This window comes from Hemiscyllium ocellatum, chromosome 7 (assembly GCF_020745735.1).
Source record: "Hemiscyllium ocellatum isolate sHemOce1 chromosome 7, sHemOce1.pat.X.cur, whole genome shotgun sequence".
In the NCBI taxonomy this organism is placed as follows: domain Eukaryota; kingdom Metazoa; phylum Chordata; class Chondrichthyes; order Orectolobiformes; family Hemiscylliidae; genus Hemiscyllium; species Hemiscyllium ocellatum.
Window position 1 is genome coordinate 99,316,370 of NC_083407.1, and position 12,736 is coordinate 99,329,105.

The 12,736-nt window shown below is 53.9% G+C and overlaps 1 protein-coding gene across 3 annotated transcripts in view; it reads left to right on the forward strand.

The window, feature by feature from the left end:
• The window catches only part of col18a1a (collagen type XVIII alpha 1 chain a), a 307,944-nt gene that overhangs the window by 232,569 nt on the left and 62,639 nt on the right, over positions 1-12,736 (forward strand). For all 3 annotated transcript variants that reach the window (XM_060827580.1, XM_060827578.1, XM_060827579.1), the window contains 2 exons: positions 1,983-2,105; positions 3,869-3,940. In XM_060827580.1, coding sequence (XP_060683563.1) covers positions 1,983-2,105; positions 3,869-3,940 — 195 coding nt within the window. The remainder of the gene's footprint in view (positions 1-1,982; positions 2,106-3,868; positions 3,941-12,736) is intronic.

Genomic DNA, 12,736 nt, shown 5'->3' on the forward strand with positions numbered 1-12,736 from the left:
TTCCCAGGCAGATTCTGCAACATGCTGCTGTAATCCTTGACACACTCTACAAATTGGTCATACATCTTAACTTCTATGATTCTATAATGTGATTTCTGCAGTCAGTATGCAAATTAAAATGACCCACAACAATTCTGGCAACTTTCTCACACCCCTCCATTATTTCCTCGTTGGGTCCCTAAGGCCAACTCTTGCACATCACTTCTTTCTCTTGGTGTTCCTTATTTCCATCAAATTGATTCCATGTCATGATCTATTGTACCTGTATTGCTGCTCCCCACTGCACCGATACTATTCTTTATTAACAAAACTCCCCCACCTCCTTTTCCTCTCCGTCTATTTTTCCGGGAACGTCAAATTCCCTCGGATATTGAGTTTCCAGTCTTGGTCACCCTGCACCTCTACACTATTCTTCTTCGGGTTGTGTGGCTGTATAACCGCTCCAAGGTTGGCACGCCTTGGAGAGGAATTGACTTCCAATTCCGGAAGTTTCTGCCACGCACAGGTCTCCGAGACCCACACAGCCGGAAACAAAACCAGAGGGAATGCTGTAACCCTTTCTCCATAACAGCTATTCAGTCACTTGCATTTATTTCTATTTGTGCCATCAGTCATTTATCTTTTTATAATTGCTGCTACATTCAGATTAATGGTCTCAGCTTTGACTTTTACCCATTATTTGCAAGATGCAATTTGTCAAAAGAATTATCCACATCTTTGATAGATGGAGCTGCTTGCAGTATTTCCTAAGCAGTGGCACCTTGTCTCTCTCTTCTCTTGCTCTCTGAGTCTCTTTCTCTCTCTGTCTGTCTCCTCTCTCTCTGTTTCTCTCGCTTTCTGTCTCTTTCTCTCACTCTCTCTCTCTGTTTCTGTATGTCTCTCTCTCTCTCTCTCTACCTTTCTGTCTGTCTGCCTCTCTCTTTGTCTCTCTTTGTCTGTCTGTCTCTCTCTCTGTCTCTCTCTCTCTGTCTGCCCCTCTCTCTCTGCCTGTCTCTCTGTCTCTCTCTCTCTCTGTCTGTCTCTTTCTCTGTCTGTATCTTTCTCTGTCTGCCTCTGTCTCTGCCTGTCTCTCTGTCTCTCTGTCTGCCTCTCTCTCTGTCTGTCTCTCTCTCTCTGTCTGTCTCTTTCTCTGTCTGTCTCTCTCTCTGTCTGCCTTTGTCTCTGTCTGTCTCTCTGTCTCTCTCTCTGTCTCTCTCTCTCTGCCTGTCTCTCTCTCTCTCTGTGTCTCTGTCTCTTCCTCTGTGTCTGCCTCTCTCTTTCCTTCTCCTCTCTCTTTCTATGCCCCTCCTTCTATTTCTCCTTTCTCTTCTTATCCCTCTCCTCCCTCCTCTCACTCTCTTTCTGCTCCCTTTCTCTCTCTCTCTCCTTGCCCCTCTCTCTCTTTCCCTCCTTCACCCTCTCACTTCCCTTCCGTCCCCCTTTTGCTGGTTCTCTTTCTCTTCCTCTGTCTTTACAGTCTCTGGCTCACTCGTTTTTCCTCCTCTTCGCTCTTCCCCTTTTCTCCCCCCCCCACCATTTGAGTCCCCCTGTCTGTGATCTCTCTCCACTACCTGTTGTGGAATGTAGGTGCATGTGGTGCTGGTTGAAGCTGTGCTTGGGCGTGCTTGCCATCGCAGTGTTCCGCGTCATGAGGTGCACTGAACATTTTGCCGTAAGCTGCATGTTGGCGGGTAAATCCTAACTTGCGCTGCCTTTCGCCTTCCTGTCATCTGGAATAGTATCGTGGAATCTCAACGGCACCTTCCGTTAAAGTGACATCAGGAAGGCAGCAAGTGGGCACAGCAGCACCCTGTCAGCCCAGGTGGGCCAGCGGGACTGAGGTGTTCCCACATTGGGAGTGGGACATGGACCGAGGGTGAGGGTGAGGGTCAGCAAAGCGTGTCTTCTGAAAGAGGACTCCAGGAGGCGAGCTCTGGACGGCTCCTGTCCCCACCCTCCAGTTTGACTCAGGTTGTAACGGCTCGGATTTCCGTTTTTTGCAGGGATCGGCGGGACAGGCCGGGCCTCCCGGTCAGCCTGGCCTAGCTGGGTTGCCAGGGCCTGTCGGACCCCGAGGACCACCCGGTCCTCCTGGACCATCGGCAGCAGTTCTCCGCGCTGGCTTTGTAAGTCCTTGTAGCCTACGTTTTTGACGTCGCCCGTTCTCAACCTCCAAGTCACTCGCCCACCCCACCCACACACTGGGAAAACTCCTTTGTCAGCCACCGGGGTCACTTGGGAATCCATTACGGGTGAACACCAAGTTTTGAAACTTAATTCTCAGCGTTGAGTAAGGCTGGCGAATTGGAATTTATCACCAGCCCCGACCAGAATGGCTCCGGGGATGGGGAACCTTTAATTCTAGAAGTTCGAGGTTAGGATTGGTTTGAAATCATGAGTGGTCCTGACAAGAGTGGAGAGGGAGGAGCTGCTGTTAATCATTGATTCCCTACAGTGTGGAAGCAGGCCATTTGGCCCATCAAGTCTGTCCCAAGAGCATCCCACCTGGACCCGCCCCATCCCCGTAACCCTGCATTTCCCATGGCTTACCCATCTGGACACTTAACACGGCCAACCCCCACTTAACCTGCACGTGTTTGGATTGTGGGAGGAAACCGGAGCACCCGGAGGAATCCCACGCGAACACAGGGAGAATGTGCAAACTCCACGCAGCCAGTCACCCGAGGCTGGAATCGAACCTGGGACCATGGCACTGTAAGGCAGCAGTGCTAACCACTGAGCCACCATGCCACCCCTGTGGTTGCTTGTAATGGGGCGTAGCTTTAAAGTGGTCTGCGGGGGTGGAATGGGAAGAATCCCGCTCACTCAAGGAGCAGTCTCGGTCCTGAGTGTAATTGATGTGGACAGCTCCTGCCGTGGAGAGGTCGGTCAGTCCGAAGCCCCGTAATTTGGCACTCCTAACTCCGGCTGGAAGAGACCAGCCCGAGGACCGCAAGTGTGCCAAAGGTAGGTCACCCCACCCCCGCAGCCAGCAGTGACACCACTTCCTGTGGGCTGAGCCTGTGGGAGGGGACTGAGCAAAGAGTCGCGTGGTCATGTCGGGCAGCGCGGCAGGAAGCTGTGGTAACTTTCTCCGAAAGCCAGAACCCCATCCAGGGGTGGGGCACTGTCGAGGAGGTGGAGAAGGAAAAATATTTGAACACTGGGGTTGGCATTTGCAGTTGATGTGCTCTCCCTGGCACGGGGGGGGCATCCTTTTAACATTCGGGGCAGAGGCTGTTCCCACTCATGTCTAGCTGGCCCGTGTAATGCACTGATCCCCAGATTGAATAAGAAAGACTTGCATTATTATAGCACCTGTCACAGCCTCATAACATTCCCAAGTGCTTTACCACAACGGAACCCTCTCGAGGTGTAGTTTCTGGTATAGCGGCAGCTGTACACAGCTAATACGGACATGATAATGAGCAGCTTGTTTTGTTTACTTTGTTCTGGTATTTATGTCAAGGATGTGGGCAGCGTTGGCTCGGCCAGCATTTGGTGCCAATCCCTAATTAAAGTTGGTGTGAGCTGCCTTCTTGATCTGTCAAAGTCCTTGTGGTGACTGTACTCCCACAGAGCTGCTAGGCAGGGAGCTCCAGGATTGTGATCCAGATAAAGTGACGCCTTGTTTGAAGGAAATCTCTCCCCCCCCGCCACCCACCCTCCCCCTCTAGTACCAGCCCAGCCTGGCTCCGGAAACTGCTGGAGTTGGGCTTGAACATGCAAACTTGAGGGGCTACCCACTACCCACTCAGCCTGGTGCTGGCCAGTGCCTGGGTCAGTGCCAGGCCCAGGGGGTTGTAGTTCTGCCTGAGGCTGGCAGGATTGTTGGAAGCGGGTGGTTGTCCCAGAATCTCACGCCCTGTTGCAATTGTCGTTTTGACAGGAGGACGCAGAAGGATCTGCCCTTCCGATCGTGACCGGAATGCCTGGGGAACGGGGGCTGGAAGGTGCCCAGGTAAGGCTGGACGCTGACGATGAACACCAGGTCAGCCCTGACTGACAAACTCCGCCTCGCTGTCTTCATCCTTGCCCTGCCTGAGCCCACCCCGAAATATAACCAGACCTCCCGGTAGCCTGACACCTGACAGGCCCTTGGAGGGGGGCAGGTTAAAGATCTGAAGCCCTCTGAAAGAACTCTCCAGCCTGAGGTAGAAAGGCAGAGTTGTGACTGACTCAGAGATTTCTGACTGGTTACGGTTACAGTTACGGTTAAGGTTAAGGTTAAGAGGGCGATACACAACCAGGATTCCTGAGCCCATACCGGACCTGACTCCCGTATCGCTCCCCACCACACCAGGAGCTGACTAATTCCCTATCCTGGCCTCTCACGTCGGCTCAGAAATGGGTTCCAGTCTGTTTGGATAAAACACGATGGTTCTGTCACTGTGCAATCCCGCGTTATAAGAAAGTTGCGAAATAGCCCCACCATTTGACCCAAAGGGACCGGAATCGTGTTACAGCCAATACAGTAAGGAAAGTCGGGGTTCTACAAATAATGGCCTCAATTCTTCAATCGCGTTAGAGCCAATTCACATTGAAGAAACACACATTACAGCAGAACCGACTGTAACTCAATCTCCTCGCACCACTCCTGACTAGCACCCCCTCTGACCCTGCCCCTCCAGCCCCTCAGCCTTGCGCCCACCTCCAACACACACACACACACACACACCGCACAACACACAAACACACACACACATACACCCCAATTCCCCGACACACACACACACACACACACACACAAACACACACACCCACCGCCCAACACACAAACACACACACACATACACCCCGATCCCCCGACACACACACACACACACATACACACCCACCGCCCAACACACAAACACACACACACATACACCCCGATCCCCCGACACACACACACACATACACACCCACCGCCCAACACACAAACACACACACACGATCCCCCGACACACACACACCGCCCAAGACACAAACACACACACACCCGATCCCCCGACTCACACACACACACACACACACACACCCACTGCCCAACACGCACACATACACCCCCATCCCCCGACACACACACACACACCCCGACACACACACACACCCCGACACACACACACACACTCCCACTGCACAACACACAAACACATACACACACAAACACCCCGATCCCCCGACACACACACACACACTCCGACACACACACGCGCACCCCGACACACACACACACACACCACACACACACCCCGACACAAACACACTACACACACACACACACACACACACACACACATACACACACACACATCCACCCTCCGCCACACACACACCCACCCCTGACACACACACACATGCCCACCCAGCCCCCGCCACACACACGTCCACTCCCTGACACACACGTCCCCACACACACACACACACCCGCCACACACACACCCACCCCCCGACACACACACACACACACACCCCGACACACACACACTCACACACACACCCGCCACACACACACACACACCCACCCCCCGACAGACACACACACCACACATACACACACACACACCACACCCCTGACACACACACACCACAGACAGCACACACACACACACCACACACACACACCACACACACACACCACGCTCACACCACGCACACACCACACACACACCACACACACACCACACACACACCACACACACACTCCACACACACACCACACAAACTCAAACACACACCACCCACACCACCCACACCACACGCCACACACACGCCACACACACGCCACACACACTCCACACACACTCCACACACACACCACACACTTCAAACACACACCACCCACACCACCCACATACGCCACATCACCCACACACACGCCACGCACATGCCACACACATGCCACGCACATGCCACACGCACACCACGTACACGCCACACACACGCCACACACACCCCACACACACACCCACCACACACACACCACACACACACACCACACACACCACACACACAACACACCATGCACACATCACACACACAACACACACACACCACATACACACCACACACGCACGCCACACACGCACGCCACACACACACCACACACACATACCACACACATACCACACGCACACACCACGCACACACCACGCATACACCACGCACACACCACGCACACACCATGCACACACCACGCACACACCACGCACACCCCACGCACACCCCACGCACACCCCACGCACACACCACGCACACACCACACACACACTCCACACACACTCCACACACACTCCAAACACACACCACCCACAGCACCCACACACACGCCACACACACGCCACACACACGCCACACACACCACACACACACCACACACACACGCCACATCACCCACACACACGCCACACACACACGCACACACACACACACGCACCACACACACACGCCACACACACACACCCACACTACACCACAGACACACACACCACACACCACACACCCACACACCACACACGCCACACCCACACACCACACACACCACACACAAACACACACCCGCCACACACACACCCACCCCCCGACACACACACACACACACACACACACCCCGACACACACACACACACACACACACACACCCGCCACACACACACACACCCACCCCCCGACAGACACACACACCACACATACACACACACACACCACAGACAGCACACACACACACACCACGCTCACACCACGCACACACCACACACACACTCCACACACACACCACACACACACTCCACACACACACCACACAAACTCAAACACACACCACCCACACCACCCACACACACGCCACACACACTCTACACACACACCACACACACTCCAAACACACACCACCCACACCACACACACACACGCCACGCACACGCCACACACACGCCACGCACACTCCACACACACTCCACACACACTCCACACACACACCACACACTTCAAACACACACCACCCACACACGCCACATCACCCACACACACGCCACGCACATGCCACACACATGCCATGCACATGCCACACGCACACCACGCACACGCCACACACACGCCACACACACCCCACACACACCCCACACACACACCCCACACACACACACCCACCACACACCCACCACACATACACCACACACACCACACACACACCACACACACCACACACACCACACACACAACACACCATGCACACATCACACACACAACACACACACACCACATACACACCACACACGCACGCCACACACGCACGCCACACACACCACACACACACCACACACACATACCACGCACACACCACGCACACACCACGCACACACCACGCACACACCACGCACACACTCCACACACACACCACACACACACCACCCACAGCACCCACACACACGCCACACACACGCCACACACACGCCACACACACGCCACACACACGCCACACACACGCCACACACACACCACACACACACCACACACACTCCAAACACACACCACCCACACACGCCACATCACCCACACACACGCCACACACACACACACACACACACACGCACCACACACACACGCACCACACACACACGCCACACACACACCCACACTACACCACAGACACACACACCACACACCGCCACACACACACACCACACACACACCACACACACATACCACACACATATCACACGCACACACCACGCACACACCACGCACACACCACGCACACACCACGCACACCCCACGCACACACTCCACACACACTCCAAACACACACCACCCACAGCACCCACACACACGCCACACACACGCCACACACACGCCACACACACGCCACACACACGCCACACACACGCCACACACACCACACACACACCACCCACACACGCCACATCACCCACACACACGCCACACACACACGCCACACACACACACACGCACCACACACACACGCCACACACACACACCCACACTACACCACAGACACACACACCACACACCACACACCCACACACCACACACGCCACACCCACACACCACACACACCACACACACAAACACACACGCCACACACACACACACCCGCCACACACACACCCACCCCCCGACACACACACACACACACACACCCCGACACACACACACACACACACACACCCGCCACACACACACACACACCCACCCCCCGACAGACACACACACCACACACCACACATATACACACACACACACCACACCCCTGACACACACACACACCACAGACAGCACACACACACACACACCACGCTCACACCACGCACACACCACACACACACCACACACACACCACACACACACTCCACACACACACCACACAAACTCAAACACACACCACCCACACCACCCACACACACGCCACACACACTCTACACACACACCACACACACTCCAAACACACACCACCCACACCACACACACACACGCCACGCACACGCCACACACACGCCACACACACTCCACACACACTCCACACACACACCACACACTTCAAACACACACCACCCACACCACCCACATACGCCACATCACCCACACACACGCCACGCACATGCCACACACATGCCATGCACATGCCACACGCACACCACGCACACGCCACACACACCCCACACACACACACCCACCACACACCCACCACACACACACCACACACACACACCACACACACCACACACACCACACACACAACACACCATGCACACATCACACACACAACACACACACACCACATACACACCACACACGCACGCCACACACGCACGCCACACACACGCCACACACACACCACAACACACCACACACACATACCACGCACACACCACGCACACACCACGCACACACTCCACACACACACCACACACACTCCAAACACACACCACCCACAGCACCCACACACACGCCACACACACGCCACACACACACACACACACACACACACGCACCACACACACACGCCACACACACACACCCACACTACACCACAGACACACACACCACACACCACACACCCACACACCACACACGCCACACCCACACACCACACACACCACACACACAAACACACACGCCACACACACACACCCACACCACACCACACACACACACACCACATACACCACACACGCCACACACGCTCCACACACACACCACACACACCACACACATGCACACCACACACACACACCACGCACACACCACACACGCACACACCAGACACACACACCCCGACACACACACACACACCACGCACACACCACACACACACACACACACCAGACACACACACCCCGACACACACACACACACACCAGTCACACCACACACACACCACACGCACACCACACACACACACCACACACACACCACACACACACCATACAAACTCCATACACACTCCACACACACACTCCACACACACACACACACACACACACACACACTCCACACACAAACACACCCGCCACACACACACACCCACACCACACCACACACACACACCACATACACCACACACGCCACACACGCTCCACACACGCACCACACACACGCACCACACACATGCACACCACACACACACACACACCACGCACACACCACACACACACACCATACACACACACCCCGACACACACACACACCAGTCACACCACACACACACCACACACACCACACACACACCACACGCACACACCACACACACACCACACACACACCATACAAACTCCATACACACTCCACACACACACACACACACACTCCACACACACACACACCACACACACACCTCCACACACACACACACACACACACACACACACACACACAACACACACACACCACATACACCACACACACCACACACACACCACACACACTCACCACACACACACCACACACACACCATACAAACTCCACACACACACCATACAAACTCCACACACACTCCACACACACACCACCCAAACCACACGCACGCCACACACACACACACGCCACACACACACCACACACACACACCCACACACACCACACACCCACACCACACACACACCACACACCCACACCACCCACACACCACACACCCACACCACCCACACACACGCATATACACACACACACATACACACACACACACACATGATCACGAATAGAGGTGAATGGTTGTTTAGACGTGCCACCTCGATGCTAGTGCACATGAGTGAAGCTATCAGATGGTGCCAGCTACTGCTGGGGATGGGGGATATGGGGGAAGTCACAGCGTTCCCTTACACCACGAGGTTTCAACTCGATTAAAGGGATGCCACTCCTATTGGAGGCCTCCAGTATCAGCTCCCAGGAATCTTGGCGGCGGGCGAATTCAGGGTACAGAAGTATGTGTGGGAACTGCAATCCAGTGGGGAATTCAGGCCAATCAGTCAGCAGCAGCCCACGCCACTTCACTCTGCACGGTTCGGCTTTAACTCATTCTGTCCTGTCATTCCTGTGCAATTTGACGTCTTGCCCTTCACCAACATGGACAGCTTTCAGCCTGTCATTCCCCCTGTTAGAATCCAGGCAGCCAAGGCCTAGAGGCAATGTGATACATCGAAGCCTCTCTAGAGTAATCCATCTAGTCCCACTCTATGACTCTATCCAGCCCAAACCAAATTCCTTTCAAAGTTGTTCATTGTCTCTGTTTCCAGCAGATTGGGCGTTCCAGTTTGCTGCCACTTTTAAAATTAATCATTCATGGGATGTGCTAGGCCAGGATTTACTGCTTATCCCTACTTGTCCAGAGAGTAGTTGAGAGACATGTACATTGCTGTGGGTCTGGAGTCCTGTGTAGGCCAGACCAGGTAAGGGACAGCAGATTCCCTTCTCTAAAGGACATTGGTGAACCAGGTGGGCTTTTACAATGAGCAACAGTGGTTACTCAGTTGCCATTAGGCTAGCTCTTTTTAATTCCAGACTTTATTCAAATTTTTACCATCTGAGATTTCTGGGTCAGTGACATTACCACGGTTCTGTCATCTCCCATTTGTTGTGTCAGGAAAGAAAACCTCTTTGCCTTTCTTGCCTGGAGTGGTCAGTGTCCCCTTCACGCTATGGTGCATTCAGCTTATGGGAGCAGTTTTTTAGTCATCGACCTTATCTGGACCTTGTTTGTTTCTGTCATATCTCCTCCCAATCTCGTTTGTTCCAAGCGGAATAAACCCAGTTTCCCCCCTTAACCATGTATCCTCATGCCTGGAAACATCCTGGTAAATCTCCTGTGCCCCCGCCTAGGGAATGTTTACTTCTTCCTAAAGTGCGGTGAGTAAAAATGGATTGTGCTCCTGAAAGGCCCAGTGCTCATGAATCCTAAGATTCCTTGAAAGGTGTTCAAGCATAAATGTCTGATGCGACCTGTGCCCTGGGGAGGAATTGAGTCTGCTCCCTCTGCAAGTCCCACAGAGGGAAGGCAGCAACACATTTGCAGAGGATGGGAATAGAATAATCCACCCTTCACAACTTACCCTCCCTCTGAAACAGTCTCCCCTCACACTGCCAGGCCTCCCAGCACACTCTGTGAGCACGTGACTCAATCTCTGCTGGTTTCCAGGTCTCACTGTAGAATCCTTCCATTTGGTCTCACTGTAGAATCAGAGACCTGACTGATATTTCCTTTTTATATTCTCATCAACAAAACGTGTGCTGAAAGTCCGGGCAGTGCTGGGGAGGAGTGCTGCAGTGCTTTGGACTGGACATTAATTGATCCATATGTCAGGTGGATCTAAAAGATCTAAAAGAATAGAACCTCTGTCAAATGTCGGATGTTTATCCCTGAGCCAACATACGTAAAGCAGCTTCCCTGACTATTGTCACTTTGCCGTTAGTTGGACCTTGCCTGCTGTGTACCGATTTCACTTTTCGCATTGGCTGGAAAGCACTTTAGGGACAACCTGGTGGTGGGGGTGGCGCTACGAAAATGCAAGCCTTCCTTCTTTCTTCACTGACTGGGCCGTTTGCAGCACTCTTTAGGGCAACCTTTGTGTGTGTGGCAAGGCAGGGGGGGGGTCACCTAGCCTTGGCTGCGACCTAGGTCTCACCTTTAAAGGTGTGGCTGTGATTCTGGCACAAGGTGACGGAGATTGCATTTATGTAGCGCCTCTGAGAATCGAGAGCATTGCTCCTGCTGTTGGGGTGTGTGAAATGCAATTTGTGCGTGGCATGATCCTCATAAACGCCACGAGCAGTGGATCTCTTTTCCTGCTGATGGTTACAGGAGAGATATCGTTTTCCCTGCTCCTCGGATGCTGCCTGACCTGCTGTGCTTTTCCAGCACCGCTCTGATCTCCAGCAGCTGCATTCTCCACCCCCCCGCCCGACCCCCCACAACCCCTGCAAAGGAAGCACCTCTGACAAAGTCGAGTTTCTCCAGGACTTCACTGGAATGTCACCCGAGATTTTGTGCTCCAAACCTCTGGCGTGGGCCTCAATCCCACAACCTGCTGACTCAGAGGTGAGGGCGCTACCCACTGAGCCACTGCTGACACGGTTTGTGGTTTTATATATTTTCTTTTGCTATTTTTGCTTGTGGACATTAGAAAGCTCATTTCCAGGGTTGAACTCTGAGCTCACTAACCTCCGCATCCTGAACACTCGGCACAGCTTTGAAGATCTGGGTGCCTCCTCGGCAGACTCACTCACTCTCTCTCTCTGACGTGTATGATTTAATCTGTGGCCA